This window comes from Natrix helvetica (genome assembly GCF_964273705.1).
Source record: "Natrix helvetica genome assembly, chromosome: 1".
Lineage (NCBI taxonomy): Eukaryota > Metazoa > Chordata > Lepidosauria > Squamata > Natricidae > Natrix > Natrix helvetica.
Window position 1 is genome coordinate 341,647,268 of NC_138548.1, and position 24,339 is coordinate 341,671,606.

A 24,339-nucleotide genomic window follows, 5' to 3' on the forward strand; every position below is an offset into this window, starting at 1 on the left:
TGAATAGAGATAGGCGGCTCCTCCTCCAACAACTTGGCCACGTGCCACGAGGAGCTTTGCGCATGGTAATCCACCTCCTGGGAGCCACCAAAGATTTGTTCTCTTGTGGCATCACACGGAACATATGGTGATGTACCCTAAGGGTGGGTTCTGGCTGGCACTATTGCCGATTCGCTCGTGTGCATGCCATGCATGTGCACTTCATATGCACGCCATGCACATGCACTTCATGCATGGGCGCATATGCAGTACAATTAAAATTGTTCTGTGCATGCGCAGAACCAAAAAAACAAAATGGCGGCACCTGGAGAACCGGTTTGGGGGCATGGCAGGCTTGGGTCGCTGCCGGTTCCAGCGACCCAAGCCGCCAAACCGTTATCGGTTAGGCTGAACCAGTCCGAACCAGTAGAAACCTACCACTGGTGTACCCATAGTTACCCATGCCACTGCGTTCCTGACAAGCTTTTGAGGGGTCTTCAAAGGAAGGTCGGTGTAGTAGAGCATGTCGCAACCACCTAAGCAGGAAGTTGTGTCTGTAGATGGCAAGGGCTTGCATAATTCGCTCTGAGCTTGGTCTGTAGTAGCTGACCTGGGTCGCTGCCGGTTCCAGCGACCCAGTGTGGCATGCCTGTTAATGAGTGCGATAGTGTTTGCAACTATCTCCTTCTGCCGTTGCCACGCCTACTTATACCATCTTATCTCACAGTCTTCTTCGAGAAAGTCATATCAGGAGTCAGCTGGATAGTTTCTGGGCTCAGAAAATACCAGGAAATCTGATAAGATGGCCATAATAAAGGGATAGCTAAATTTTTTAGATTGCTTTGGTTTCGATAACAGTCCTAAGAACCATCGGCGGCTGCCGGGTGCATACAATATTACTCTTGGCATTAAACAATTTGTTCTGAGTATCAAGAATAAACGGGCATCCCTCCCACTAATTTAAAATGCTTTTAAAATGTCTTCATTTTGGCCCTTTGAGGAGGGTGGGATCATTTTGCGGGCCTCCCTTTATTAAGCAGTCCGAGTCAGGGGTGAAATTCAGCAGATTCTGACAGATTCTGGAGAACCGGTAGCAAAGATTTTGAGTAGTTCAGAGAACCGGCAAATACCACCTCTGGCTGGCCCCAGAGTGGGGAGGGAATGCAATATCCTTCCCCCAGGAGTGGGGAGGGAATGGGGATTTTGCAGTATCTTTCCCCTGCCAAGCCCACCGAGCCACGCCCACAGAACCAGTAGTAAAAAAAAAAAAAAGGAATTTCACCACTGGTCCAAGTCCATGGTTTACTGTCAGAGGTAGACGATCATAATCGGTGAGGGTCCACTTTTAACTTACTGCTGTAACAAAGCAGAAGCCGAAATTGTAGTTCCATGTTAAAAAGTATAATTCAATCTTCGGAATCTTTGGTTTTCTTTTCAAAGGATACTTATGGCGGCATGATTTTGCCTGAGGCCTAGATTAAATGTTCTCTGATCAGGCAAACAGTAAGCAGAGGCTATTGACATATGGCTATCTATGTAAGATCATACAGAGTTCGGGCTAGGCTTTTGTCAACTGGTAATCTCCCTAGATCTCTTTTCAGGCGAAGATTCCTTCCTTCCTGGCATATATACAGTACACATTGCTGATTCTGCACCACACATCCAGCGGCCTGTTTAACCCATTCTGTCCTTGTCACACTTACCTTACCAAACAACTGTTCCCTGCTATATGGCAACAGCAATAGCACTTAGACTTATATACCGCTTTGTTGTGCTTTACAGCCCTTTTTAAGCGGTTTACATATTGCCCCCAACAATCTGGCTCCTCCTTTTACCGACCTCGGATGGATGGAAGGCTGACACAGCCTTTTGCCAGTCAGGATCGAAATTTCTGCCAGTGAGCAGTGACTTATCCTGCACTCTAACCACTGCAGTGAGTTATACTGCACTCTAACCACTGTATTCACCGCGGCTATATGAAAGCAAAGATACGGGCATGCAGTGCATATGGAACTGCAGAAGACAAGAAGGGGCAACTATCCAGATATTGCTGGAGTGTATTCCCTGTGATCACCATTCGCCATTTTAGTCTGTCTCCCCACTGGCTCTAGCCAGCTGTGGATGGCGTAAAATTAGCAGTACAGGTAATCCTCAACTTACGACCGTTCGTTTAGGAGAGACCGTTAGAAATTACAATGGCACTGAAAAAATGTGACCTATGACCATTTTACAACAGACGTGGCATTCAACTGGTTCTCTCCGGTTTGGGTGAACCGGTAGCAGCGGCTGAGGGAGGCTCCACCCCGCCCCGACGTAACGCCCTGTGCATGCGCAGAAGATGATGTGCATGCACACACGCCTCAGGTGCGAGCAAAACGAGCGCATGCCTGCGCTCACATTTGCAAACCGGTAGGGAAGGGAAGTGAATCCCACCGCTGACTTACAACCATTGCATCCCTGTTGCCATGAGGTTACAATTCAGGATGCTTGGCAACTGGCTCATATTTATGGCTGTTGCACTGTCCTGGGGTCATGTGATCCGCTTCTGCGGCCTTCTGACAAGCCAAGTCAATGAGGAAGCCAGATTCACTTAGCCACTGGGTTACTAGCTTAACAACTGCAGTGATTCACTTAACAACTGCGGCAAGCAAGGTCAGAAAATGGGTCAAACTCCGCTTAAGAATGGTCTCGCTTAGCAACAGAAATGTTGGGCTTACAATTGCGGTTGTAAGTCGAGGACTGTCTGTATCTGGAGAGCCATATATTGCAGCCTAATCTGAACATAAGGGGGGGGGGGGGAATCCAGTAGAAGGACTCTTGCTACGTTGCTGTAATTAAAGGCCCCCTATGCCATTTGGGTATACGCAAAGGAAGCAATATCTGGAGAGCCATATAGGGCTGCTATCCTGAACATACAGGAAGAAATCCAGTAGAACTACCCTTACTGCATTACTAAGGATGATTAAAGGCCTCTGTGCCTTTTGGGAATAGGTGAATGTGTCAGACCGGCAGCCCATAACGTTGTTTACAGTATCCTGCTAATTTTTCTGTTGGATCCTCGTTGGTAGCTACTGACGAACTGGATGGAAGAAATAAAGACCATTTGGGGGGGGCAGGCCAGATACTGATGAACTACAGCTCCCCAAAGCCCCACTCATCTAGAGTCAATGATGAGCGATTTGCAAGCTGTAGTTCAGAAACATTGTTAAGAATGCAACGGTGGTGAATATCTGCAGCTCGGCTGTAGGAGGAGGGTGAAGGTTTAGAACAGTGACGGCTAACCTTTTTGTCATCGCGTGCCGAAAGCGTGCGCACCTGCACACATAATGCAATGCACACGCCGCCCCCGTACCCCCCGCCCCCTGTGCACGAGACACCCCCCTGTGCATGTGCCCCCATCCCCCTGCACTCTCCCCAGTGCATGCGCTCCCACGCCACTCGCCCATTTTTGGCTTCCAGGTTGGTGCAGGAGGCTTTCCAGACCCAAAATGGGGCACTGGGGGGCACATGTGGCCCCCCCATGCCCCGTTTTGGGTGTCGAATGCCTCCTGCACCAACCTGGAAGCAAAATGTGTTGCGGGGATGCTGTGTGAGCCCCCCAAATGCAGTGTGAGCACCCCCCCATGCATGCCACGCCACCCCCCACATGTGCCCCACCCCCCGCCCATGTGCAGCAGAGACTGGAAGACCAGCTAGCCGGCGGGAGGTGCCCGGGCATACCCTGTGGATCTTGGCTGGGGTGACAGCTGGTGTGCCTGCAGAGAGGGCTCTGCCTGCCACCTGTGGCACGCATGCCATAGGTTTGCCATCATGGGTTTTGGAGATGTCAGTTTTCTGCTGTTTATAAGACCTTTGGGATGGGTCAGGTCTTGTGATGGGTCAGGTGTGGATGTGTCAAGTGAGGGTCTCTTGGGATGGGTTAGGGTTGGGAGATCCTCGCTTGACAACCCACACCTGACCCATCCCGAAGCCCTTGTAAACAGAGGAACGCTGACACTGGCATCCCCTAAACGCCTAGCTTGGTAATGAAACATTCAGAAACCAAACCACAAGCTTGGAGAACAAGCCTTCACTCTCATTGTTAAGAATTCTTTTGGACTCTTCCTGGCAGGAGAGCAGAGCTGGTTGGCAGGAGAAAAGCTTCTGTTCCTCGGATACTTCGGAACTATAACCTCCATAATTATTGGCTAAGATGGCAGCGATTGTCTGGTTCGGTAGCTCATTAAACTTTGGGGGCAAACAAGCTATCTCCCTCCCTTGAAAACCTCCCACAGAAGGAAAGAGATGCAGTAAGGCAAGGCTGCTGGATTGGGGGTGGGGGAGTCACCAAACTAAATCTTTGTTCAAGCCTGGCATTCACAAGTAACTTTGGGCTGATCCAGAGGTGGTATTCAGCCGGTTCTGACCAGTTCTGGCGAAACGGTAGCAGTAATTTTGAATAGTTCAGAGAACTAGCAAATACCACCTCTGGCTGGCCCCGCCCCTGAACTATTCGCTGCCTCCTGAGTCCCTACTGATCGGCTGGGTCTTCTTTTGTTGCCCTGCATAGGAGAAAGGAGCTGGAAAGCAGGTTGGTGGAGTGGGGAGGGAATGGGGATTTTGTATTAGCCTTCCCCTGTGCCAAGCCCACCAAGCCACGCCCACAGGACTGGTAGTAAACAATTTTGAATCCCACCCCTGACCGGTATAGCATTTTTGGTGAAGATAAAATCGAGAGAGAGTCCCTGGGTGTGTTGAGCCTCTAGAGAAAATGTGAGATATAAAAACAAAATATAAATGAATAATGTGGATTCGGGGCCAATCATGTGACCAACTAGATTTTATGCTTCAGATGGATGACAGATAGGCCCATTTCAGAGATGGAAACTGACAGTCCAAACTTGTTTCCATGTTGGTGACGGGATAGCACCCTCCAGTGCAGGGGTCCCCAACACCTGATCTGTGGACCAGTACCGGGCTGCAGAATGCCAAAAACCAGGCCACGCAAACAAGCAAAGGCCCATCTGTGGAATGAAAGCAGCATGCAAAATCACGTCCCCTCCAATCCGTGGAAAAACCTCTCTTCATGGAGCAGGTCTCTGGTGCCCCAAAGATTATGGACCACTGCCTCAGTGCATTTGAGGAAAGAAGATAGCTAGTACGGAGGAACAGGGCAGGGTGCCTCAGGGGTGAAATTCAGCCACTTCTGACCGGTTCTGGCAAACCGGTAGCGGAAATGTTAAGTAGTTCAGAGAACCGGCAAATACCACTTCTGGCTGGCCCCAGAGTGGGGAGGGAATGGAGATTTTGCAATATCCTTCCCCTGGAGTGGCGGAGTGAATGGAAATTTTGCAGTATCCTTCCCCTGCCACGCCCACCAAGCCATGCCCACAGTAAAAAAAATTTTACTGGTAGTAAAAAAAATTGAATTTCACCACTGGGGTGCACCCCAGTGTAGCCTGTAATGCTTTGTCAGATCTCCCTGCCTTCCTGAGTTGGAGGCTCCATTCTGTCTCATTCTGGGCATACCCCTGCTCCATCCTTCACTGTGTGTGTGTGTGTGTGTGTTTTTTTTAAAAGAATCAATAGAGTATCTTAGGATATATTAGCTGATGAAGTGAGAATAGACGCTAGGTGGAAAATGGCCATCCCCAAGTTCTTTTGCCTCTATTTATCTCCAATTCTTTTGAGATAGAATGGAGCCAGAGTATAGCATAAACCAAGATAAGGAGAGCTAGGGAACAAGCGAGGGAGAGACCGAGATAAACATCCCTCTCACAGATCAAATCCTCTATTCAAATCATTAGCCTTCATTTAATGGGGGCGGGTGGAAGCACACCCTGGAAGTATCACACAGGTCTGAAAAATAACATGGAGATGCCTGAAAGCTAATTCTTCAATCCATGCTCAAATCAAAGTGGATTTCATTAAAAATTAGATGCTTATCAAGAATCTGAGATTCACATCCGGAGAGCTCCGCCGCAGAGGTCTCAAATTATATAATGTTGACTCTGGAGTCTTAGACACTATTGTGCTCTGTCTTGGAAAATGCTGCTGGGAGCTCTTTTACAGTAAATCTGCTTTATTACATTCTTTTTCATTTCCCTTTCTGAATGGCACATGCACATCTACATGTCTAGACTGAATATGCTCTATTGGTTCTTGCAAGGCTTCTCTCTTCTGGATGGGGAACAAGTTTGAGATTTTTAACGACGACTGCAAAATAAATATTCACGTTCAGATGAAACACCAGCAATGTGGAACCGAGAATAGCTTTCTATTGTATGCAGTCTTTAAGAATGTTACAAGCTAGTGCTTTGGACTGTGGATGCTGATGTGTGTTAGAGAGGTTTGGAGGGAGACTGTCTCTCGGTAAAGGAATGGGAAGTTAGAGATAACTGATGACTAAGATTTTACTAGGGGCTTAACAACTCCAGTTCTTTTTGTTCATACAATAGGTGATCATTTCGGTGCAGCATTTTTATTCGGTACCCTCTAACAAGCTTATGTTCCTATGAACTTTCCATTCATAAAAAGCGTCATCTGGCTCAGCCACGTTGGGAAAACGACCCATTTTAAAATGCATGTATAACTGTCCCTCTCGTTTCCTTTTTCCTCAAGATCTTCGTGGGGATTGTAAGCTAGCGTCACTTGGAAAAGGAGGACTGAGGAAGATTCAGTTTCCTCAAAACATTTGTTTTCCGCGGAGATTTTTTTTTAAATGGTGGAACATTCTCAGACCAGTGGTGGGATTCAAAAATTTTTATTACCGGTTTTGTGGGCGTGGCTTGGTGGGCATGGCTTGGTAGGCATGGCAGGGGATGGTTAGTGCAAAATCCCCATTCCCTCCCCACTCCAGGAGAAGGATATTGCAAAATCTCATACCCTCCCCACTCCAGGGGAAGGTTAGTGCAAAATCCTCATTCCCTCCCCACTCCCTTCAGGGCAAGGTTAGTGCAAAATCCCCATTCCCTCCACTCCAGGGGAAGGATATTGCAAAATCTCATACCCTCCCCACTCCAAGGGAAAGGTTAGTGCAAAATCCCCATTGCCTCCACACTCCAGGGGAAGGTTAGTGCAAAATCCTCATTCCCTCCCCACTCCCTTCAGGGCAAGGTTAGTGCAAAATCCCCATTCCCTCCCCACTCCAGGGGAAGGTTAGTGCAAAATCCTCATTCCCTCCCCACTCCCTTCAGGGCAAGGTTAGTGCAAAATTCCCATTCCCTCCCCACTCCAGGGAATGGTTAGTGCAAAATCCCCATTCCCTTCCCACTCCAGGGAAAGGTTACTGCAAAATCCCCATTTCCTCCCCATCAGAGGCAGAGAATAGATTTGGGGTGGGGCCAGGCAGAGGTGGTATTTACCAGTTTTCCGAACTACTCAAAATTTCCACTACTGATTCTCCAGAACTGGTCAGAACCTGCTGAATACCACCTCTGTCTCAGATCTTAAAAATCACGTTGGTTGATCTGTACCGAGCTTGGGAAGGAATCTTCTTTCAGGAGGCTGGACATCCTGATTCCTTTAGTCTGAACGAATGTTATTCGAGTACCTGATTGCTGTGTGTGTGTGTGTTTGTCTTTTGACAAAATGCAACTTTGCTAACTTGTACTGTGGGAATTTGAGCCAAGAGGAACTTTAATTGCACTCACGTGTCAGACCTTGGTTGGGTGAGAAGGGCATGAAGATTGTGTCATTACTTTTTTAAATGCTGGTGAACTGCATAATGTGTTTAAAATATTTAAATGATACCCTTGTGTTTTTTTTCCCCAGCCACAGGCAAAAGTTCAGACGATGCAAAAAAGCATAACCCTGGTGACCAAACTAACCCAGTCTTAAGGTAGCCTTAAGGTAGCCTTTGCTAGAAGCTAGCCAATAGTTGTGGAAATGCTAGCTGGGCCTCCTATGGCAACATGGCACCTCGTCCTTAAACTGTGTGTGTGTGTGTGTGTGTGTGTGTGTGTGTGTGTGTGTGTGTGTGTGAAAATATGAGCAGATCTGACCCCAAGAGACCATGTGGAAAGCACAGGAAGGTGCTGTATTTTCAGTGTTTGCAGGCACTACAGCTGTTTCCATGGAGACAGCTGTAATGTTACCAAACAGGATAAAGTCAGAGCAATATGCTGAAGGGTGCAGAGATAAAGAGGAATTGGGGAAAGGAAGGATGGGATGAAGGCCCAAGAGCTACAGTTCCTCCTAACCTCTTTGTGAAAGTCATGATGAAGCCTTTGCTGTGGAAGTGTAAGGTCTAAATGGGCCTTTGGGGCTACAACCTCTCAGAGGGACTTTCCGGCTGAGGAACTTTCAGCCATGGGGCAAACTAGTATAAACCAAGGTTATGTGCTGTGCTGATTTTGAGCCTACCCTTCTCAGCCAAGACAATTACTACAAGGGCTGATGTAGCTGTGAAACCTGTTCACCGAAGGCAGAGGTGGCACTCAGCCAATTTTGACAGGTTCTGGAGAATCTGTAGCGAAAATTTTGAGTAGTTTGGAGAACCAGCAAATAGGCTGGCCCCGCCCCTGCTGTCTCCCAGCTGATCTTCTTTTGTTGCCCTGAATAGGAGAACGGAGCTGGGAAGCAGGTTAGTGGGATGGAGAGGGAATGGGGATTTTGCAGTATCTTTCCCCTGCCATGCCCACAAAGCCACACCACGCCCACAAAGGCCATGCCCACAGAACTGGTTGTAACAACTTTGAATCCCACCACTGACTGAAGGGAAGAGGAAATTCTTGTTTCACATTGTAGGAAGAGAGCCATGTTAGTTTATGATAGCTACAGTTAAAAAGCAACAACAATCAGATTGTCTGGGAACACCTTTTCCAAATTCTGTTAAAAGGCAGAAGCTTTCAGGAGCCGTAGCAAACTTCATCAGATGCAATGCTCCATATGTATGGGGAGAACCGAGCTGAATATGCAGTTTATTCATCGGCCTCGTGTTGCCACCCATTCCTTTCTTCTGCTTAATTTCAGGGTGAAGCCTTCCGATGCCTTTGTTCAAATGCCATCTGCCTGTACTCGGCTAGCTGTACCTTGAATTTACTACAATCCGCCTGTTTCCTCTACTTCGAGCCACCCGGGAATTGAACAACCCAAGCTCTTAGCCCAAGGAAGAACCATGCCTCTGGAAGACGATGAGCTCAGCTGGAAAAAACCAGCGGAAGACATCCGGGAAATCTATGAATTTCGGGAGGTGCTGGGCACGTGAGTTCTTTCAACTCTAGGGCAGGTGTCAACAACCCGCGGCTCTGGAGCCGCATGTGATTCTTTCATCCTTCTGCCGCAGCTCCCTGTGGCCGGTCAGCTCCACAATTGATAGGGCTTGCTGTTAGGACAGGTAGAGGAAAAAGGATGCCGTGCTAGGAGGAGACTCTATGGTGGGGGAACTGGACTTCCGGTCGTGCTCTAGAATTGAATGGTTAATAATAATAATAATTTTTTATTTGATTAGCCGCAACCCTCTCCCGAAGGACTCGGGGCGGCCGCAACCCTCTCCCGAAGGACTCGGGGCGGTGGTGGGGGGCTTCTGGTTAGGACCTTTGTGGCTCTTTGAGTGTTTAAGGTTGCCGACCCCTGCTGTAGGCCAATCTGGGTAGAGGCCATTGCACAAAGAGAGTTTCATAGGATCCAGTCAATTTGAACGTCAGTCCTTTCATCCAAAAAAAATTCCTTTGGGGGTTTCCTTGCCTGAGTCGTCTTCGTTTCAACAACCTTAGACTAATTTAGAGAAGATCATGATGGGAATAGAATTCTTTTTATATTAGGGAGGTAATCTTCGTAAATCTTTTCCTAATTACCGAGTCGTCTGCCAGTAGATCCAAATCCCAACGGTGATCTGCCTGCAAGCTTGTTTATTCAACACGTTGTCACCTAAAATAGCAGCCCTTGTTTCTTGTTTGAAGTTCTCATAAGATTGAGAGGGTCATTTACAGGTTATTATATTCTACGCAACTCTGAACTACAGCAGAAGTAAATACTCTTAAGCTTGTTTACTGGGGCTATCGTGAGAATTTGCTGCAAATAAGCCTGTTGTTGATTGCTGTCTTGAATTCAGTCAGCTGGCTTAGATCCATTATTGGATATGTGTGTGTGTGTGTGTGTGTGTGTGTTGTATTTGTGCTGATAAATAAATAAATAAATAAATAAAGGGAGACTAGTATAGATCCATTTCAAGCTAGTTAGCTCTCATCAGCTAGCCATACCCTTACTGGGGTTTGAACCTGGGCATATTTGGGCATACCAGGGGTTGTAACACAAATACATACATACATACATACATACATACATACATACATACATGTGTGTGTGTATATCTATATCTATTTGTGTGTGTATGTATGTATGTATGTGTATATGTATATGTACATGTACATGTACATGTACATGTATATGTATATGTATATATATGTTTTTGTAGATTTTCACGGGTGTAGGTATGCTGGTTTTGTTGTATTCGGGTCTTTTCCCGTGTAGGATTGAGATTGTCTTGGCAACGTTTCGGCAAGATCTCACTTGTCATCTTCAGGCTTTGGCTTAAAATGGGATCGGAGCTGCCGTCTTTCTGTAAATCTTGGTGGGAGGAGATGGGGTGCTGGCTTTGTTTCAGTAAGTGGAATGATTGGTTGTGTGGTTGTATCATGATTGGTAGATTGGTGCTGATTAGTGCTGGCTGTATGTGCATTGTTGTTTTGTATTGTAACGGCTTGGGTGGTGGGTGGTGTTCATTTGTTGGCTAGGGCTGGTTTCCAGATGTTTGGTAGGCGGGAGGTATCATCACGTTTATTCATGTTGTGGGGGTGTTTCTCTATTTCGATTATGGAAGCTGGTCTCCACACACGCCAGAGTACCAGAAATCCAAAGACCAGCTTGCCGGTGCACGCATGCCTGTTTTGGGGGCATTTTTGGCTCTTTTTCAGGCTGTTTTCAAGACATTTTTGGGCAGGCGTTTTCAGTGTTTCCAATATCTTTCTTCCCACTTGGAACTAGTTGAACAGCCCCAAAAATGGCCCCCCAAAAGATCTGAAAACAGCCCAAAAAATGACCCACAAAACGGCCTGAAAATGGCCCCAAAAGGCATGGAAAACGGCCTGTTTTTTGGCTGCTTTGGGCCCTTTTTCAGGCCCTATTCCAGCACTCCAGAGCCCGCGAACACCAGCTGGGAAACCAGAAGAGCAGCTGGCAACAGTGCAAGTGCCCACAGAGAGGCTTTGCGTGCCACCTCTGGCACACATGCCATAGGTTCGCCAACCCGGGCCTAGATAAAGATACACTTGAGATGCTGGGTTTGAAGCAATTTGGCAAATGTAACCCAAGCAATAGTGCCTTCCTGCCATTGTCTCCATTAATCTGGCTAACCCTCTCTTTTGGAGTTTGGAGGCAAAATAAAATGATTGTCGAAACATAAGGCTAAGCCCTCACTTAGTCATCTTTACCCAAGAATAGACCTCTCCAACTAACGCACTCCAGATATGTTACATGAGTTCTACTGTAATATACAGGCAGTCCTCGATTTACGACCACAATTGAGCCCAAAATTTCTGTTGCTAAGTGAGACATTTGTTACGGGAATTTTGCCCCACTTTATGAAGTTTCTTGCCACAGTTAAGTGAATCACTGCAGTTGTTAAGTCCTTTACCATGGTGGTTAAGTGAATCGGGCTTCCCTGTTGACTTTGCTTGTCAGAAGGTCGCAAAAGGAGATCACATGACTCCGGGACCCTGCGACCGTCATTAATATCAACCAATTGCCAAGCATCCAAATTTTGATCATGCGACCGTGGGGATACTTCAATGGTCATAAAGCATGAAAAATGGTCATAACTCACTGTTTTCAGTCCTGTTGCAAGTTCAAACTGTCACTGAATGAACTCTTGTAAGTCGAGGAGGATCTGTATTTTCTCCAATATTCATGACTGCAAATAGACTTGGAAGAGCAGAAACTACCTGCAAGAAAAGTACTATCCCTAACTATGCAGCCTTCAGAAGTTACTTTAGATTATTTTTGTGTTAGAAGGTATAGCAATAGCAATAGCACTTAGACTTATATACTGCTTCAAAGTGCTTTTACAGATCTCTTTAAGCAGTTTACAGAGTCCACCTATTGCCCTCAACAATCTGGGTCCTCATCTTACTGACCTCGGAAGGATGGAAGGCTGAGTCAACCTTGAGCCTGGTGAGATTTGATCTGCCAAACTGCTGGCAGCCGGTGATCAGCAGAAGTAGCCTGCAGGACTTCACTCTAACCACTATGCCACCGCAGCCTTATAAGCCATAGATGTCTATGGATGCTGTGAGTTTTCACCTGTTTCCAGTTGGATTCTAAGGATCCAACTAAGGAATCTTGCGAAGAATCTCAAAAATCAAATTTAAAACAGATTTTAAAATAAAACCACACAGGGCCAACTATCTTGTACCAAAATAAAGGTTATACTTAAAATGTTTTCTCTTTATTTTCAAACCTATTACATTAGGCAAAGCGCTCAGGCAATAGGAGTAGATGAAAGAAGTTATGGGTTCTTAATAATAAAGCTTAATAAAAACCAGGGATAGAGTTAGGGTTCCGTAGAGGAAGAAACGTCTTCTAAAAGGGTCCCTTAACCCCCCAAAAAGTTTGGGAACTACTGGTCCAGACCTTCATGGAATGGATCAGCTTGGAGAAGGTTGGCAAACTGGCCATGAAGGAAAATGGCCACTGTACCAGAATACAAAGCTCCTTGTTTCCTTTTGTTAAATTGCCCCACACGCTGCCTCTGGAATTAGAGTCAGGACTGGTTCAACAACAGATGAATATGAGTCCAGGCGTCTCGTGCCCTCAAATATTAGCATAGCATTTGTTAATATTGACAGGAGGTGTGGGCTGCAACTTAAATATGTGCACAGTCTTGCCACTGCTGCTATTTTGAGGAAGAGGATTCACTCCAGGTGACTAGTTATTTTAAGCTGTGGCACTCAGTGTGAAAAGCTTCACTCTGGAAGACGGCGAGGCTGTAAATTCCGATAAGCCGGCTGCCATTTTGAAATGGACGTTTCTTCAAAGGAATTGAAATATGATCCTTTATGGGTAAAGTTAGAGAACAAATCAATATGGCTCCACCCTCAAAAACCCAAAGCCTGTCTGTTCTTTTCCTGTTTCTCTTCCAGCATTGCTGTGCAATAGGGAGCTGGAAACGTGAGATCCCTATTCACCAATGCTGTTCGGAATAAAGGTGTGGTCAACAAAAGCATTATTTTCCATAAGGATCAGTTACACAATGGGCTATTTTTCTCTGACATTGAGTTGTCACGGATCAGAGGTGGGGAACGATGGCTCTTTTATGACTTGTGGACTTCCGCTCCCAGAATTCCTGAGCCAGCATGGAGTAGAAGTTCACAAATCATAAAAGGACCATCCATTGTTCCCTACCCCTGTCGTAGACTCTTCTTAAATATCATGGCCATTTGAACCTCTATCTTCTGATCCTGCATCCAATAGCCCACAAAACCTCATGCCATAATTATGAATATTTTAATGTTTTGAGATTTTGGGGTATCTTTGTTAAATATTCAGGAAGTGTGGCACAGTGGTTAGAATGCAGTACTGCAGGCTACTTCTGCTGACTGCCGGCTGCCAGCAGTTTGACAGTTCAATTCCCACTGACTCAAGGTCGACTCAGCCTTCCATCCTTCCCAGGTGGGTAAAATGAGGACCCAAATTGTTGGGGCCATAGGCTGACTCTGTAAACCACTTAGAGAGAGCTGGAAAGCACTGTGAAGCGGTATATAAGTCTAAGTGCTATTGCTATATCACTGATGCAGGGCACAGCTCCTGAGTTGCCATGTGTGTATCATACCTTTATGATGGTTTAAAGAGTATGAATGCATGTTTAGAGGAATATGGTAATAATCCATATAAATAATGACTGCATGTAAGGAAATGAAATGGGAGCTATTTTGCTTATTACTCAGCCAGTCTGGAATGAATGGATGCTGTTGTACCTTACGTGAACTGAGTCAAGCACTCCTCCCCATGTTTCCTAACGCTTGGAAGAGAAAAGTAGGGCGCAGCCCATCCATTAGCTTTTGCCAGCCTTTGTTTTTAGCAGTGCAGCTTGTTTTATGTATAAAAAGCATTAGAGGAGCCCCTGTGGATTGGATCAAAAGCTTATCTAATCCATCATCCTGTTTTCTACACTGGCCAGCCAAGTCCCTCTGGGAAGCCCACCAGCTGTTTGAGAGGTCATGTCATGTTGTTCCCTAGCAAAGGAGGCCTGTTTAAAAGGCCTGTCGGAGGTACTGCACCAGGTCACCATCCTAACCAGTTCTTGTTCATTTCCTTATCCAACACAAATTTCCCCAGGCCATAAACAGCAGCTGGCAAGTTGGATTCATCTGGTGGGGCTAAACGGGATGGCGGACATATCTGAGTGTAAACAATGGTGGATGTGGAGATAGGGGTACAGCAGACCTTTTCTCTTCTGTGGTTCTTCAATTAGCTAATTTTACACCCATGTCTGTTCTTCCCTGCTGTTCTCGGGTATCAAATCTGGGCCTTGAATTGGGGTCATTTCCCTTTCTTCTTCTTTTTTTAAAAAAAATTTAAAATGTAATTTATAAAAATACAAGTGAAATGAAAATGAAAATAATGAGGAAAGGGGGAGAGATAAGTATGGGATAAAGTAGAGAGAGGGGGAGGGAGGGAGAAAGGAAGTGTTAGATATTAACATATATCGGGATAAGTCTTCCCTCTGGTCCGCTCCTACAGCGGGAAACAGGTATCCCTCTGATTGGTCGAGGGGCGTGCCCAATCCCTATAAAAGGGGAACCCTCCGACTACCAAACAAGCTGGATCACTATTACTACTAATAAAGAGCTGTTAAGTCACTTCGTGTCCGCAGTCTGCCTCTCGTTGCCCCGATCCAACATTGGCGACGAAGGTGGGATCGAGAGACAGATAGGACGAAGAACGCTACCTCCAGAATCTCCGGATTTGATCCAGCCCAGGAATTCGGCAGCAATTCCGACAGCCATCTCAGATCACCGCAGCGCGGCAAATTCAAACAGAGAAGATGGCGATGCATGCTCCCCCCGCTCCTTTCGACCCAGCAAACGACGAATGGGAAGCCTTCATGATTCGTTTCGAGTGTTTCCTCGAAGCGAACGAATACACGGGGATCACTGATGCGAGGAAGAAAAACATCTTCCTCGGCTACTGCGGAAAAGAAGTCTTCAATACGGCCAGAGACCTCACCGCGCCTACTCCAATACAAGCAGTATCGTGGACAACGTTGCAACAGACTCTGCAAACTCACTACGCGCCAAAACCTTCCCGCCATGTCTGCCGCAAAGAATTCAACATGAGGACTCAGAAGGCGGGAGAATCCATTAATCAATATGTTGCAGCCCTACGAAAAGCAGCAGCTCACTGCGAATACAGGGATCTGGAAGAACACATCTTAGAGCAACTCATCTGTGGGTTAAGAGACATTTCGCTGCAAAAGAAGCTGTTGGCAAACCCGAATTTAACCCTACAGACAGCGTTAAACGAAGCAAGAGCGTCAGAATCAGCGGAGAAATCATCTGTAACCATACAACGAGGGGCCAACATAAACCAGCCAGCAGCAAGGCAAACCAGAGTGCACTACGAGGACGCAAGCCCTGACTACGAGAATCCCGAGTTCGAGGACAGTCACCTGATGCAGAGCAGTCACTTGAGGCCTGGGGGGAGACCCGGATCCCGTTTGCCGCCCTGCGCAAGTTGCGGAGGAAATCACCCCAGGTCTACTTGTAGGTTCAGGAACGTTGTTTGTTCGCATTGCAACAAACTTGGGCACATCGCACGAGTGTGCCGGAGCGGAGTCCCTGCCTCACGGCAGCCACCCATGTACCGCCAACAGAAGCCCAACCCAGGGGCTTGGCGAAATCAAAAAGGGCGCCCAGAGAGAAATCCACAAGTGTTTACCCAGAGAGAACATCTCCAAAGAGCTGAACGAGCGTATCCCCAGAGAGATTACTCACAAGGAGTTGAGCGAGCGTATCCCCAGAGAGAATACACACAAAGAGCTGAACGAGCGTTCTATCAAGACGCTCAACGAGAGTATTTTCAGGATGTAGACGATGAGATAGAGTTGACCCAGAGAGAGGAGTTGCGAACGTATCTCACCACAATACATCAAGTCCGCCCTAAGCGGCCCAAAAGGCTGAGAGTCACAGTCCTCTTGGAGGGCTCACCCTGCGAGCTAGAAGTCGACACAGGATCGACCCTGACGATCATTTCATGGGCATCCATGAAACAGGCTATCCCTAGCCTCAGAAAGAGCCAACTACACGCTCCAGACGTCCTGCTACGAGACTACCAGGGGAACCAAGTCCCCATCGTGGGCCAAGGCACGTTCCACATCTGTTTCAAGGACATCGAAGCCCAGCTGCCCGTGACCATCGCCAGCGCGCCATTGCAGAACCTTCTGGGGCTTGATTGGTTTGAAGCCCTGGGGTTAGAAGTCACCGGGATCAACGCCGTAAGAAACAGCAGCGCTGAACAGATTTTTAAGGAATTCGAGGATGTGTTCAGCCCCGGTCTTGGTAAGTATGTGGGTAAACCAATATCATTCAATTTAGACCCTAAAGTGGCACCAATCCGACTTAAACCGAGACGAGTGCCTTTTGCACTCCGCCCTAAAATAGACAAAGAGATAGATAAGTTAGTGGAGCAAGGAATCCTTGAGCCGGTAGATCACGCGCGCTGGGAAACGCCCATCGTGACCCCAGTCAAGCCAGACGGATCAGTCCGCATCTGCGCGGACTATAAGTGCACAATTAATGTCGCGCTACAACAGAGCGCATATCCTGTGCCAGTAGTACAGCACTTATTGCACTCGTTGGGGCCAGGAAAGGTATTTGCAAAGTTAGACATGGCACAAGCTTACCAGCAACTGCCAGTTGATAGCGCCACAGCGGAGGCCCAAACGATAGTGACGCATAGAGGAGCATTCAAATGCAACCGGCTACAATTCGGCGTTAGCATTGCCCCAGGATTGTTCCAGAGCGTCATGGAACGACTGTTGCAAGGGATACCAGGAGTCGTCCCCTATTTTGACGACATCTTGGTGTCAGCTGCAAACGAGGAGCAATTAAACAAAAGAGTCAGATCTGTTTTGGCCAGAATCAGAGAAAAGGGTCTCCGCCTTAAAAAAGAAAAATGCCAAATTAACGTGCCTAGCGTAGAATTCCTGGGTTATAGAATCGATGGTCAGGGAATACACCCCACTTCAAAGAAAATTAAGGCGATCCAGGACGCCCCCACACCACGAAATCAGACCGAGTTGCAGGCCTTCCTCGGATTACTTAACTTCTACAGCGTTTTTCTGAGACAGAAGGCGACCGTTGCTGAGCCACTACACCGTCTACTCCAGAGGAACGCACCATGGAAATGGGGACGATCCGAAGCTGCAGCTTTCGCCGGAGTAAAGCGTCTACTCACCACTGACTCATTGCTTGTTCAATACAGCCAGACCCTACCGCTGGTATTGACCTGCGACGCATCACCTTTCGGAGTTGGAGCAGTCCTCAGCCACAGGATGCCCGACGGAAAAGAAGCACCCATCGCGTTCTACTCCAGAACTCTTTCATCGGCCGAAAGAAATTACAGCCAAATGGACAGGGAAGCGCTGGCTGCCGTCGCGGGAGTAAAGCGTTTCCACGAATACCTCTACGGCCGCGATTTTGAACTGATCACAGATCATAAACCGCTGTTGGGACTTTTGGCGGGAAACCGCCCCACTCCGGTCTCCCTTTCTCCTCGCATGACCAGGTGGACTGTTTTCCTGGCTGCATATTCATACAAATTGATACATCGACCGGGCTCCACTCTTGGACACGCAGACGCACTCAGCCGTTGCCCATTACCTGACATTCTGCCAGACCCCACTCCAGAAGTACCGGTATTGCTCATTGACTGTTTGGATTCGGGACCGGTTTCTTCCTACGATGTTGCAAGGTTCTCCTCTAAAGACAATGTAATAAAGCAAGTTCAAACTTGGGTTTGGAGGGGGTGGCCAAAGGGAAATGTGGGCCCGGAATTCAAAATGTTTTGGTCGAAACGAGACGAGCTCTCAGTACTACAAGGCTGTTTGTTGTGGGGGGTTCGAGTTGTTATTCCGTATGCTTTACGTAAAAATGTATTAGATGCTTTACATATGGGTCATCCGGGGATTGTTAGAATGAAGGCGTTAGCAAGAAGTTACGTGTGGTGGCCAAACATGGACAAAGAAATAGAGGAGTGGGTGGCCACTTGTGACCCATGCCAGGAATCGAGACCAGCACCCCCGGAAGCGCCCGCCACAGAATGGGAGAAACCCAAAGCACCCTGGTCGCGAATACACATCGACTTCGCAGGGCCATTCCAAGGTCAGACTTTCCTTATAGTTGTGGATGCATACTCAAAGTGGCTAGATGTAGTCCTAATGACTTCAACCACGGCAGAGGCAGTCATAAAGGTTCTACGGCGACTCTTCGCCACCCATGGCCTGCCAGATCTCCTCGTATCCGATAACGGGCCCCAATTCATGGCCATGCACTTTGAAACATTTTTAGCAGGGTTGGGAATCCGGCATGCCCTCATCGCGCCATTCCATCCAGCATCAAACGGACAGGCGGAGAGAATGGTGCGATTCGCAAAAGAGGCCCTCGCCAGGATGGGTCCAGGTGATTGGCAAACACGCATTGACCATTACCTCCTCATTCAACACATTACCCCGAGCGCAACGACGGGTAGGAGCCCCGCTGAACTACTCATGGGCCGTCGCCTACGGTCTCACCTAGACCGGCTCCACCCGAATTACTCTGCCACGGCTCCCCCAGACTCTACAAGTAAGGTCCGGTCTTTCAGAGTAGGGGATTCAGTATACGCTCACAACTACACGGGGGGAACATTATGGATGCCGGCAAAGGTCATAGGCATCACGGGTCCACGATCATATTTGCTAGAGCTAGAAGATGGGCGGAATTGGAAAAGGCACATCGATCAACTGCGGGGTCGCCTAACACACTCCAACCTTAGAAATGAAGACGAAAGTTTCCTGTCTACGGAAAGTCAGCCACAAGAAAACCCCAGCATAGGAAACAACGACGCCGGCGAGCCAAGCGTGGAACAAGACTACACACACGTAGCAGAGCAACCCCCAGACAGCGCAGCTGAACAAACTCCTGAACACCCGAGCAACGAAGGCACAAGACCTCCAGAACGGGAAATAGAAAAAGCACCCGATCCTGCAACTACTTCAAACCAACCCGCACCCAGTCCTGCAACCACTTCAAGCCAACCCGAACTACGACGTTCCTCCCGAGCAAGACAAACACCCACCTACCTAAAGGATTATGTTACCTACCGCAACGTCCCATCTAGGAGGGGAGGGGTGTTAGATATTAACATATATCGGGATAAGTCTTCCCTCTGGTCCGCTCCTACAGCGGGAAACAGGTATCCCTCTGATTGGTCGAGGGGCGTGCCCAATCCCTATAAAAGGGGAACCCTCCGACTACCAAACAAGCTGGATCACTATTACTACTAATAAAGAGCTGTTAAGTCACTTCGTGTCCGCAGTCTGCCTCTCGTTGCCCCGATCCAACAGGAAGGAAGGAAAGAAGGAAGGACGGAAGGAAGGAAGCAAAGACAGAAGGAAGGAAAAAAGGAAGGATGGAAAGAAGGAAGGGAGAGGAAAGGAAGGAAGGAAAAAAGGAAGGATGGAAGGAAGGAAGGGAGAGGAAAGGAAGGAAGGAAAGAAGGAAGGACAGAAGGAAGGAAGAAAAGACAGAAGGAAGAAAAAGAGAAGGAAGGAAGGAAAGACAGAAGGAAGGAAAAAAGGAAGGATGGAAGGAAGGAAGGAAGGAAGGAAGGAAGGAAGGAAGGAAGGAAGGAAGGAAGGAAGAGGAAAGGAAGGAAGGAAAGAAGGAAGGATGGAAGGAAGGAAAGAGAAGGAAGAAAAAGAGAAGGAAGGAAAAAAGGAAGGATGGAAGGAAGGAAGAGAGAGGAAAGGAAGGAAGGAAAAAAGAAAGAAAAAAGAAGGGAAAGAAAGAAAGAAAGAAAGAAAGAAAGAAAGAAAGAGAGAAAAGCATTTATTCCTGACTCTTTTCAGTGCTGTAGAATAAAACAATAGCATGACAGCATCAACTTTTTATTTTTGCATTCTTAATAATATACCAGCTATATCTATAACAACAAACATGTCTAATCAGCAAATCCCTTTTTTTCTCTCACACTCTCTCTCTCTCTCTCTCTCAAGCACAAAATCCAGAAGCGGTTTCCAAATAGAAAACTGAGTTGGATGTATTCTTTTTTCTTTTCCCTACCTCCTGTCAGCACCCCACCAGATGTGATTGCAATCGTAACAGAGAGGGAGATCTGTTTGCTTGTGCCTACTGCATGTTTATTCTGAACAAAGCACAGACTAGTCTTTCAGAAAAAAAGGGCGCCCGTTTCCAGAAGAACGAGGATGCGCGCTTGAATTGTACGCCTCTATTTACACAAGGGGATACCAGCACCTGGTTTGAGGTCCAGGTATTTCTCCATCCAAGTGGAAAGAATGCCCTACTTATCCTTGTTCTTGTTCTACTTCTAACCTAGAGGGTGGGATCTCCATCCTATTGTGTGTTTTTCTCCTCTCACCCCCCTTAGTTTTGCAGGGGGATTCAGGGAGATCTTATTACTGCTGAGGTTGAAACAGATTGGATCTCTGTGGTTCCATACCAACTTTGCCTGCCAGGTTGATAAGCTCAGATTCCGCTCTTCCTGACACATTCTCTTTCTCCTTCCTTGCCCAATGCCATCTCTCACATGTTCTCCTATAAATAGCTGAGATTCTGCACGTTGCTGTGGTGACAGCGGCTGGGTGAGAGATCCAGCCGGGTGTAAGGGGGAGGGGGGAGGTTGGTGCTGAGAAGAGGGCAGAGCAAAGAGTGAGGTCACTTGCTTTGACCCCCCCCCTCCTTTTTACTTTTCTCCCTTCCCTTTGCTTTGCTGGGCTGATGGACCTCATTTGCTTCCTGGACTTCAAACATTTTACATCCGTTGGCATTCTGCAGTAGGTGATGCCCATCTAAAATGGGGCATCTCCTGGCCAGGGAGTCTCACTTTCCTCTTCCCCATCCCTCTTGTTTTCCAGAGGGGCCTTCTCAGAGGTGGTGCTGGCGGAAGAGAAATCGACTCAGAAATTGGTGGCCATCAAATGCATCACCAAGAAGGTACTAGAAGGAAAAGAGACCAGCATTGAAAACGAGATTGCCGTGCTGCACAAGTGCGTGGTACCTTCTCCTCATTCTCTCCCTTCTCTTATCAGTCTGGCTTGGAAAAATAGATGCTGGAATCCAGATCTTTTCTGAACTGGGACCAATCGACTTGCCTTGGAAAGCTCAGAAGCAAAGCAAACCAGGAGCAACTAACCTCTATTGCAGGGGTGTCAAACTCAAGCCCCGTGGATCGCATCTGGCCCATGGGCCGCTTAGATCTGGCCCGCGGGGCCGGATTGGAAACAGCGAAGGACCGGCCCACAGTGCCTCTGCTAGCAAAAAGGGAGCTTGGGAGGGCTGCACATGGCCCTTCCCAAGCTCCATTTTTGGCTGCGATAGCCTCCTGCAGCTCTCTGCCAATGAAAATGGAGCTTGGGAAGGCTACGTGTCATTCTCCCAGGGTCCACTTCCCTGGCAGAGGGCCGCAGGAGGCCATCGCAGCCGAAAATGGAGCTCCTTTGCTGGCAGAGGACTGCAAGACATTGAACTAGCCAAGCCCCTGGCCACGCCCACTCCCCCACCCAGATCAAACACAATCCTGATGCGGCCCTCAATGAAGTTGAGTTTGACACCTCTGCTCTATTGCATCTGTCCGAGATTTTGATTCTTCACACATCATGAGGAATTCGGGTTAGGAATGTTGTTCCTGTTGCTTGTTGCTTCTTTGTCGAGTTGCAAATGTGCAAAAGAATGTTCCATGTTTGTGGTGCACTGCTTTTTTTTTTTAATTGCCTAAGTGAGCTGCAGGGCAAAGGAGAAATCCTGGCACAGGTAGTCCTCGACTGACAACCACAATTGAGCCCCACGTTTCTGTTGCTAAGCGAAACATAGGCTAACTGAGTTTGGTCCCATTCTACGACCTTTCTTGCCACCGTTGTAAATCACTGAAATGGTTGAGTTAGTAACCTGGTTGTTCGTTGAATCTGGCTTCCCCATTGACTTTGCTTGTGAGAAGGTTGCAAACTGTGATCAGATGACCCCAGGACACTGCAACTGTCATAAATATGAGTCAGTTGCCAAGTATTTGAATTGTGATCGTGTGACTAGGGGGATGCTGCAATGGTCAAAAACAGTCATAACTTAAGTCTCTTTTTTTCAGGGTCATTGTAACTTCAAAAGAGTCACTCAATGAACTCAATGAATAAGTTGAGGACTACTGGTAGCATAGTTCAGTATAAAGTGGTATATTTTGATATAAGTTTGTTTTTTGAAAGAACATAGTGGTGGATTGCTTCTCCCACTGAAATTCCATCTCTAATCCACTAAAACATTTGAAATTGGGAAAATGGTCTTACCCAAATGGTAGAGACTAGATTTCCTTCCTTCCTTCCCTCCCTCCCTCCTCCTCTTTTTCCCCTCCCTCCCTCCTGTCTTCCTTCCTTCCTTCCCCCTTCCCTCCTTTCTTCTTTCTTTCTTTGTTTTTTCCCTTCCGTCATTCCCTCCCTCCTTCCTTTCCTCTTCCCTTCCTCCTTCTCTTTTCCTCCCTCCCTCCTGTCTTCCTTTCTTCCCCCTGCCTCCTTTCTTCTTTCTTTCCTTTTCTTTCTCTTCCTTCCTTTCTTCCCTCCCTCCTTCCTTCCCTCCTCCCTCCCTCCTCCTCTTTTCCCCCTCCCTCCCTCCTTCCTGTCTTCCTTCCTTCCCCCCTCCCTCCTTCTTTCTTTCTTTCCTTCCTTCCCCCCTCCCTCCTTCTTTCTTTCTTTCCTTCCTTCCTTCCCTCCTTCCTTCCTTCCCTCCCTCCTTGCTTCCCTCCTCCCTTCCTCCTCCTCTTTTCCTCCCTCCCTCCATATCTTCCTTCCCCCTTCCTCTTTTCTTTCTTTCTTTCTCTTCCTTCCTTCCTTCCCTCCCTCCTTCCTTCCCTCCTCCCTCCCTCCTCCTCTTTTCCCCTTCTCTCCCTCCCTCCTGTCTTCCTTCCTTCCCCCCCTCCTTCTTTTTTTCTTTCTTTCTTTCCTTCCCTCCCTCCTTCCTTCCTTCTCTCCCTCCTTCCTTCCCTCCTCCCTTCCTCCTCCTCTTTTCCTCCCTCCCTCTTGTCTTCCTTCCTTCCTCCTTTCTTCTTTCTTTCTTTCTTTCTTTCTTTCTTTCTTTCTTTCTTTCTTTCTTTCTTTTTCTTTCCCTTCCTTCCTTCCTTCCTTCCTTCTGTTTGCAGTCCCTTTGCCCAAGGAAGCCTACTTTGGAGTGAGAAGTTTAGAATTGGGTTGAGGAGCGATAGTTCCCCGATATGATATCACAGCTGCTTCAAAGCGAGCACATCAGTGGCCTTCTGCAACAGCCAGATATCCTTTTTTTAGTTACCATATCTGATGTGGAATATCAGCTTTTCTGAAAATAGTTCAGGTTGGCACCACACAGAGTTTTCTTGTGACCAGAACAAGCCGTGTGACCATCCATTGCTCATGCTTCCTTAGGGCACCCTTTCTGCGTCCTCTGGCATGACCCCTTTGCTGGCTATTCAACTGAAATTGTCACATTCGCTGTCCATTACGAAGTCGGAGCTCTTCTTAGTGTTACCAAGACCTACTCGTGAGTTTTCAAGTGATCGGTTGCTCTTGCTTGCCATCAACTATCACCAAACGGAGAGCTGAAATGGGCAAGCTGGAAAATTCATTTGAGAGGAAAGAGCTATGCAAATTCCCTGGGACCAATGATTTATTGCTCAAGTAGTTTGTTTTAAAAAATCATGAAAGAAAACATTAGATAACATGATAAAGGCAACAGTGAGGTGAAAGCACACTTGTTCGGTATCTCATCTCCTGCCTCCAGCTAACAAATGCCAGAGGTGGCTTCCTATCGGTTCGGCCCAGTTTGGCTGAACCGGTAGTGGTATGCCGTCCTGGGTCACAGACTCAGCAGCGACCCAGGCTGGCCACTCCCACGAACCAGTTCTCAAGTTGCTACCATCGCCATGTTTTTCTTTTAGTTGTGCGCATGAGCAGAACAATTTTCATTGAATCATGCATGCATGTGCAGTGTGCATCCAGTGCAAGCACACAAAGCGCACCCATGAGCAAAGTGCACCCACGAGCGAACCAGCTGTAGTGCTGGCCAGAACCCACCCCTGGTTAACGCCATATTTAGTTTGTCATTGCTTTTTTTTTTTTTTGTATTGCTGTCTTTCCTTAAAACATCCAGA

General features: G+C 47.5%; 1 protein-coding gene across 1 annotated transcript in view; it reads left to right on the top strand.

Annotated features, from left to right (window-relative positions):
• Positions 1-24,339, top strand: part of CAMK1 (calcium/calmodulin dependent protein kinase I) — a 56,283-nt gene that overhangs the window by 6,409 nt on the left and 25,535 nt on the right. Inside the window, exons 2-3 of the mRNA XM_081935797.1 lie at positions 8,932-9,162; positions 21,092-21,223. Of these exons, the coding sequence (XP_081791923.1) occupies positions 9,077-9,162; positions 21,092-21,223 (218 nt within the window). The 5' untranslated portion in view covers positions 8,932-9,076. The remainder of the gene's footprint in view (positions 1-8,931; positions 9,163-21,091; positions 21,224-24,339) is intronic.